This window comes from Mandrillus leucophaeus, unplaced genomic scaffold, assembly GCF_000951045.1.
Source record: "Mandrillus leucophaeus isolate KB7577 unplaced genomic scaffold, Mleu.le_1.0 Scaffold1571, whole genome shotgun sequence".
Lineage (NCBI taxonomy): Eukaryota > Metazoa > Chordata > Mammalia > Primates > Cercopithecidae > Mandrillus > Mandrillus leucophaeus.
Genome location: NW_012101556.1, coordinates 248096 through 256620, shown reverse-complemented (window position 1 = coordinate 256620; position 8525 = coordinate 248096). Strand labels below are relative to the sequence as shown.

General features: G+C 37.3%; 1 protein-coding gene across 1 annotated transcript in view; it reads left to right on the top strand.

The window, feature by feature from the left end:
- The first annotated feature begins 754 nt into the window (after positions 1 to 754).
- KCNT2 (potassium channel, sodium activated subfamily T, member 2) overlaps positions 755 to 8525 on the top strand; it is a 250671-nt gene continuing 242900 nt past the window's right edge. The window contains exon 1 of the mRNA XM_011975599.1: positions 755 to 1759. Coding sequence (XP_011830989.1) covers positions 1665 to 1759 — 95 coding nt within the window. The 5' untranslated portion in view covers positions 755 to 1664. The remainder of the gene's footprint in view (positions 1760 to 8525) is intronic.

Genomic DNA, 8525 nt, shown 5'->3' with positions numbered 1-8525 from the left:
TTCTAGCTTCTTAAATAAACCCTCTGCTACATGACCTCTACGGAGCATTAATCATGCCAAATTAATCACTATTTTCTGGATAAGCCATATATTCTAAAAAAATCACTAAGACTCTACTCATACTATTCTCTCTGCTTGCTTCACGTTTCTTCTTTCCCTAAAGTAGGCTGCGAACGAATATAGAAGGCTTGGTTCATTTTCAATGTCTTCCTTGACCCCCACCTCGAAGAAGTGTGTATATCTCACAGGTATTTCCAAATCCCTCTATATGTTCTTTGATTATTGTCTCTCACATTTTATCCATTTATCAAGGAACAAACTTGTTCCTTCACACAGAGAGGTTCTTAAGTAAGGGCAGGAGAAGCCATATGGGTATCCTCCCGCCCAGGCTGTCAGGTGGTCAGTATTCGGTGTGTATATACTCTGATGCAATCAGTTTTTGAAGGAAGGAACGGTGAGCGCAAATAGAACCAGAGCTTGTGTAGCAGGGTTCATATAAGCAGTGGTTCTTACTGGAAAAAAAAAAAAAAAAAAAAGACCCTGGTGAATCGGGCTCACTTCTTCCTCCGCGTGAACCGCTAGTAGAAGCGGACCGAAGGCTGAGGCCAGGCCACCTGGAAGCCCACAACGCTGCTAGTAGCAGCAACAGCAGTAATAGCAACTCACTACTGTAAAATCCTCGGTGCGTTTCGATGTGCTTTCCCTGTCATCCAAATGCTTCTCTTCAGCGGCCTAAGGTGGCCCTTCATTTTTCCCCGAGTTCAGGGAAACACCTCCCTTCTTTCAGAATGTGAGAAAAAAATGGGATTTTCCTGGGGCTGAGAGTGGGGATTCCCTTTCCAGAAACGTGCAATTTTTTCATCCCGCCCACCTGGACTGAAGGCGATCAAAGCGAGGGAGCTGGTGGCATATTGGAACACTCCAAGCACCCTGGCCCCCCTCCTTCCAGAGAAGGGTCTGGAGCCCCGCAATCCGCTAATTAGCTCGCCCCCATTGGTTGTCCCCAAGGCACCCCCGTGCCGTCACTGTGCTATGCTAATGAGGGGGAGTCTCATTGGCTGGGCCTCCAGCTCCAGCTCCGCAGGGAGATTGCGGGGAGAGCGGGGTTGGACGCGTCTGGGGCCGAAACCCACCGCCCCCGACTCCCGCCAGCTCGGGGCTGTGCCGGGTGCAAGCCCGCTCGAGAGAATAGCGGCCGGGCGGCTGCCCTCTGGGAGAATCTGCCACCTGCCTTTAAGGAAAGTGCTTCACCATCAAGCGGCGCTCACTCCCACCCCTCTCCCCTCTTTCTAGGCACCGCGCGTCTTTTTCGGCGAAGTAACTTTTTATACTCGCCTCCCCCTGGTCCTGGGGACCAGAGGCGGTGCCGAGCCTGGGGGCGGTTCCTTGGCAGCGTTGATTCTTGTCAGAGCCAGACTTTTGCTCCTGGGTTGGGTTTGCATCATCCCCATTACACCCTCAGGAAAGAGGAGCCAGCCCCCTTTCAAGCCTTAGCTTCCGGCTCCAAGCCGACCCCCTCCCCCTCCCTGTCCCCTTCCCCTTCTCCCATCCCTCTCTCGGCCACAGCGTCTTGTTAGTCCTCTCCCTCTACTCCGCAATATTTTCTTTCTTTCTCCCTCCTCTCCTCCATTTGTTGTTTGATGTTTCCCACTCTTTGAGGAAGGATGGTTGATTTGGAGAGCGAAGTGCCCCCTCTGCCTCCCAGGTACAGGTTTCGAGATTTGCTGCTAGGGGACCAAGGATGGCAAAACGATGACAGGTGAGTGGTGTGGTGGAGGATTGTTCTGTAAATATTGCTGAAAAAGAGACGGAAATGGGAGGGCCGAAGTGGGGAAAGGAGGGAGAAAAGGAAAACGGAGCCAGAGAGGGAGACTAAGGCTGGGGGAGGGAGTAAAAGAGATTCTGATTTGTCTCTCCATTTTGACTCTATAGAACTGTTGCTATAGATAAGGAACTCCTTTCCTTTACACTTTTCTTATTCTTGCAAGGTATTTATTGCATTCATTTGGTGCTTATTCTTTTGTCTATCTATGCTTTTCTAGGATGTGTATAAGGCTGGTATCAGAGGTACAATACACCCAAATGGTATGCAATATCAGTTCCAAAAAATTTGCGTTTTTTCCTTAGGTGTGGTTAATCAAACTCAAAATTGCATGCAAGTTGTTTGAAAACGCACATTAGAAACTTAAAATCTCCTGAGTTTATTTACCTACTCCTTGTCTGTGTTGTCTTGAGTAGGTGTCTACTTGCCACTGGAAATTTTATGCTGTTTAAACATTTGGAGTTTTGGGTAGACAATTGGTTTAAATATGTAACAGGTAGTGAGTGAAAATGACAACCCTTTTAATAGAATATACTCACTTTGAACAGGTAACTCTGACCATTACGAATAATGGTGTTTGTATAACATGATACAACCTTTTCATAACTAGTATATTTTTTAAACTGAAACAGCATATATGTCTCAAAATTACAACTAAGTTTCAAAACTAGAATATTTATTGCTAGCAAAATATTGTTCATGTGTTTTATTTATAGCACTACTGCTTTGCACAAACTTCTGAAATTCCTCTGTCTATTTCTGTCTCAAGCACATTTTGTATTTCAGCGAATTTAGTATTTTCTGGAATAGTCATCCCATATATCACATGCCACATTTCTTTGTTTTAAAATAATACATGTATACTAACTAGGTTCTTAACTCAATTGAAATGTTTCATTGAAGTTTAGTTTAGTATTGATGTTCTATTTTAATTATATAAAAGACCCATTATTGGTCCAATCCAAAATCTGCTTCTCATTCACCACTGACCAATACACTCTGTTTCTTTTCTCCACCTTTTCAGCTTCCCATACCAACTCCTGTCTCTACACACCCAGGATTTTATCTTGAGCATCAATTATGGGCACCTTGTTTGGTCTCATATTAGTAATTTGAAGGGAGATGGATGTTTTGTATAGGATATTTTGATTCAATCTCTTTTAGGCAAAAGCACACTTATTGGCTAAAAATGTAAAGAAGTAATACCAATTTCTCAGTATTCTTGTAAAGTGTTTGAGTAAACTGAAGATAAAGAAAATAATTTTTAAGTGAATTTGTAATACAAATTGACATTTAGATAAACTGTATTAGCCTGGTTAAATGGCTTTTTAAGTGTAGCATGGTGTTCCTAGTGACTGAATGTACACTTAGTTCCAGACCTCAGGATCATTATATAGAATAGAAATCCTCTTTGGAGAAAGTGTGAGATAGATTAAACACATAAAGCACATACTTGGGTTATAGTGATGGTATTGTTGCTTGCTTGTTTGTAACATATCCAATATGTTAATTTTCATGTGGTTGCCCTCATTTTTTTAAGGATGCTGCAGAAATATTTTAGTAATTAAGAATTTTGGTTAGTTGAACACTGCCTAAATGGATCACTGCTATATTAAAAAAGTTTTGCAGAATGGTTAAAATGTTATGTTATATTAAAAGGTCATGCTAGCCCAACTTTAACTTAAAAAGCAGGCCACATTTGCCACTAAAATGCGTTATTAAACATTTAAGACAATCATTCAACCATTTTTAAGGACTTGGCTAATTTTGTGGCTTCATGGAAAACTATTTTTTGATTTTGGTTCCATTTGTTGTTAATCTTTGAAGGCAAGATACTTGGAATCAGAGAAACCCAGACTTCAGTCCTTGGCTGTTTCCTTCACTAGCTGAGTGGCCTTGGGAAAGTCATTCAGCCATAATGAGATTCAGTAATCTTATTTTTTATAATGGGAATTATACTATTTATCTTATAAAACTGTGACAAGAGGAAGGATGGAGAGGTACAGAACTAACATTTAGTTGGAACTAAGTTCTCCCAGGTTCTTTTAACTGTGTGATATGTTCTCTCTTAGTTAATCCTCAAACTCTGAATAGCAGGTAATTATGTTAGGCACAAAGAAACTGAAATTTTGGTAAATTAAATACTTGTCTTGGATATTATATCTTACCAGTGTAAAGATGACTCTTCAGTTCAGCTCAGTGTTATTCAAATCCCTCAAGAAATTCTTAAGTTCTTTTCATTTAATTTATTTGAATTTATAAGAATAATTTATAGCACCTAGCATTGTTTAGGTGCTCATTAAATGTTAGTTCCCTTGTTCACTTCTGATTTGCTGTTTGCAATCCTTTTTTTTTTTCCTTTTCAAAATCCTAAGCCAATATGTGGTAGGTGAAGTCATCTTCCTTGTCTATACTATGGTGACAAATTCCTCTTTGCAATTACACCTGAATAGCAATCTTATTCTACTCAGTTATCTTCTTGGACTTAATTTCTATAGAGTTGAGGAGGAAGCCCTCTTTCATGTAGGAGTAGGTAGGTCATTTCCAACAACAGATACATTTAGTGCTCTGCCCATATTCTCAAAGCAACTTTCATTGAACACCTCCTGCATGAAGTTTTCTCCCCACTACCAACCTCAGGTGCACATAAGTCCTGCTTGGAGAAAAAGCTAGAGTGTCACTGAGTAAATAGACTATTTCTGAATCAATACCTTTGCTTCCTTGCTCCTCAGCTTGGATAATTCTGAAGCATATTCTACACGGTGTCCAAAGGGACTGAGCTCCATTTGCCCGCAGTGATAACTGGCTTAATACTGAAAGCTTTATTGGCTTCTGTCTCTCTTCTCCCCTACTGGTATTTTATTTGTGATCAATTCCCAAATAAACTGCTTCTGCTGCAATCCTATCTCAAGCTTACCTTCTGGCAGAATCTGAATCAAGATAGCTGTCTTCTGGATCTAGAGAGCCACATCCTTGTAATGATGGGGGAATTGTGTTCCAAATGTAGGAATATAAACACTTCTACCTTATTCCTCGCTGTAAGAATTTCAAACTCCATCTTAGGTCATAGTTGACTGGCATATGAAAATGAATGAAGCATATCATAGATACTCAAATGGGTGTTAAGACATAATATTGATGGGCCTATTAGGATGTAGGAAGTATGTATTCCGTACCATAGATTTTCTGTGAACCAACTTTGGATAAGTAGGTCACCTAAATTTATATTGTGCCACCTTTTGTGTAGGTATAAACACATACACATACACTGGCATAATGTACATGTAATGTATACAGCGTATATATAACAGATCTGCATTGTTTTTGTAATATATGTATTATAAAATATCGCATATGATATGCTAAAAATTGTATATTGTTATGTAATGCATCATATATTACAAATATATGTGATGAATAATATGTTATAATATATGTAATGAATATATATGTGTTTGTATTATCTTAATGCTATCCTTAGATAATTGCTTCTCTCTCATTTGCACTCTGATATCATTTTCTGAGTAGGACATATGGGAATAGGGTTAGACACAGCAGTGCAGAGAACTTAGCACATGGATAACACTACTTCTGTGAGGCCACAAAATAAATTTGAGAGTTGTTAAATGAGAATATTGCTTATGTGTAGGGATGTCTTTTGTATATATGATGCACACTTACTTGTTTGACATCCTGAGTAAAAAACAAAAATCTAATTCAAGTGGTTTGTATGATATGTCTTTAATGGTCATGTATTCGTTCAGCTAATATTTGAATGTTTGCTACATCTCAGAGCCCCATTAAGTTAGGTTTTGGGACAACTATGGAAAGGAATATGAAATAGCGCTCAGTCTAGAGGAGGTCACAGATATGATAAGAGGTTAATTCACCCCAGAATATTGACAGTATTGTTTATGTTATGATGATGTCCTTATAGAATTTCCATTTTAAGACTGTCAAGAAGATTCTGTACCATTTGCAGAAAGGATATTCGGCATTTGCTTGAAAATAAAGTAGTTGAAGTCACATATTAGAGATGGCTCAAGGCATTCAACATTCAATATTCAACTCCTGGCACCAAACCATCTTCCTGCCTTGGCCTCCCAAAGTGCTGGGATTATAGGTGTGAGCCACTGCTCCAAACCTGTTTTCTGTTTTAATATTTCTATGATTCACAAAGCAATAAAGATTTAGGGTATTCTCCTGCAGTTAAAGACTGATAAGTTACAGGTTTTCAAAGTCATCAGACACTTATACAAGCCTTCTCCTGTTTCATCATGATTTAGTAGTTTTAAACTTTGGAACACAATGCACTTAATGTGAATAAATTGTCGCAATTCCAATTACTGTTAATGGAAAATCCTCATTGTAGCCATAGAAGAGAAAGTCATTTATTTAATTAAGACCATTCTAGTTTTCAAAAATAAGGTCACTTGTTTCAAATCCAATAATTTCATGTATACCTGTTGTATTTTATAGGTGGCCTTCAGAAGTTATTAAAGGAAGTCAACGAATGCATTGTAGTTGTTAAAACGTTAAAGGATTTTAACACAGTACAAGTCAATCCAATTAACAGTTTAAGAGGTATTTATAAAAATAGAGAAATATTTCAACAGCATTTGGAATATGTGTAATTTTAGATATAAACTGCAAAATATATTGCTTTACATAATCAAATTCAGTTGTGAGAATGGGTTTTGAATTGGCATATTAAACATTTTACAAATTACTAATTTTATCCCCCATAATAAATTATATATTGTTTTGAAAAGCAGCCATTTCTTATAAAATATTTATTCTAAATTTTAAGTTCAGGTTAGTAAAGACAATTTTAAATTTTTGAGTGCTGTTAAAATGAATGACACATTATTTTTACTCTTTAATCAGATAGTGGCATCAACTATGCATATACAATGTCTGCAAAAATGATTTAAGCATTTACTTTAGGAAGAGTTTAGACAATCCTATGTTTCTTATCAGTATCGACTATATTATGAAAAAATCCACAATAGAAAATTAGAAACTTAAACAGGTAATGGTATAAAAAATAGACTTTGAATATATATAGAGTAATACATAAAATGCAGAGAAAAGTGTATTACTTAATAATTATTGTTTTTCAATCACTACTAAGAATTCAGACATCAATATTTTATATAAAACACACAGAGTTCTTTTCTTTTGACCAACTCTTATAAATAAAATTGAAATGTGACTTTTCAAATTACTGACACTTTGTTTTTAAAGTCTGATTCAAGTTAACAGCTATCATATATCCACTTTCTGTACTTGGTTATATATTAGCAGTACTTCTGTGAGTGACTTAATCGCTTCCCCGGGGTTCCACTTCTGAATACTGTCACATTCGGTATTATGTTCCAATATATGAATTTCATGGGGACACCAACATTGAGATCATAGCAATCAATCATTTTAGCATTAATGGTTCATCTGTTTTTATTAGAGTATTCATGTATTGCCTATGTCATATTATTTATTATGCACCATGCTTGTCTAAGTTATCTTTAGAAAATAGAGCAAAAAGCAATATTTTTTACAGTGAAATGGTAATTAGTTGCTTTATATACTTATAATTTGAAATTAAGTTAAGTTGGCCTTTTCTGAGCAATATTTAATGTTGAGCAGTATCCTTCATCAAGATGTCTTTTTTCTGAGTTTTAAATTTATAATTAAAATTTTCTCTGCAAAAGCAATCAAAACAATAAATGATTATCCAGAAAGACAATTATTTTTAATCTTTGACAATCCTTGATTGGATATGGGATTTTTTTTTTTTATGGGTCATAGGAAAAAAACCCTGTTCACAGGATCTTGATCATTAGCAATTGAGTTGTAATTTAAGTAACAGACATCTACCTAAACATTGTGAGATAGTGAATAGGATAAACTGTGTCCACATTGATAACAATATATTATAGTCATCTGCTCAACTTCTTTTTGAAATTAGGATGCATATGAATGTCAGACATATTACCAAAGAAATAAGACTTTTAGATAAAATATTTAGGAATAAAAATGCAGTATGGGGGCAATTTATCTTTTATATTGCTTTGTAATCTTATGTGGCAATTCTGAAAAAAAAATGAAGTAGGCTAACATACAGGGTCAGAGAATTGGTATGATGGCTATAAAATTGGTGAAACTGGCCGGGCGCGGTGGCTCACGCCTGTAATCCCAGCACTTTGGGAGGCCGAGGCGGGCGGATCACAAAGTCAGGAGATCGAGACCACGGTGAAACCTCGACTCTACTAAAAATACAAAAAAGTAGCCGGGCGCGGTAGCGGGGCGCCTGTAGTCCCAGCTACTCAGCAAGCTGAGGCAGGAGAATGGCGTTAACCAGGGAGGCGGAGCTTGCAGTGAGCCGAGATCGCGCCACTGCACTCCAGCCTGGGCGACAGAGCGAGATTCTGTCTCAAAAAAATAAAAATAAAAAAAAAATAAAATAAAATTGGTGAAAAAACATCATTATCAACGGATTAAAATAACCACTGTATCAGTAGAGCTACTCATGTTTTTGCTAAATAACATCTCCCTACAGAAACTTCTGACAGATGTGGATATATTGGTCTTTATCATTTCAAAATTTAAATGATAGCCTGCAGAAACCCTTAACAACATTGGCATCATTCTTTCACAGACATTAAACACCTACTAATTATCAAGAAGTACACTAAGCACTAGG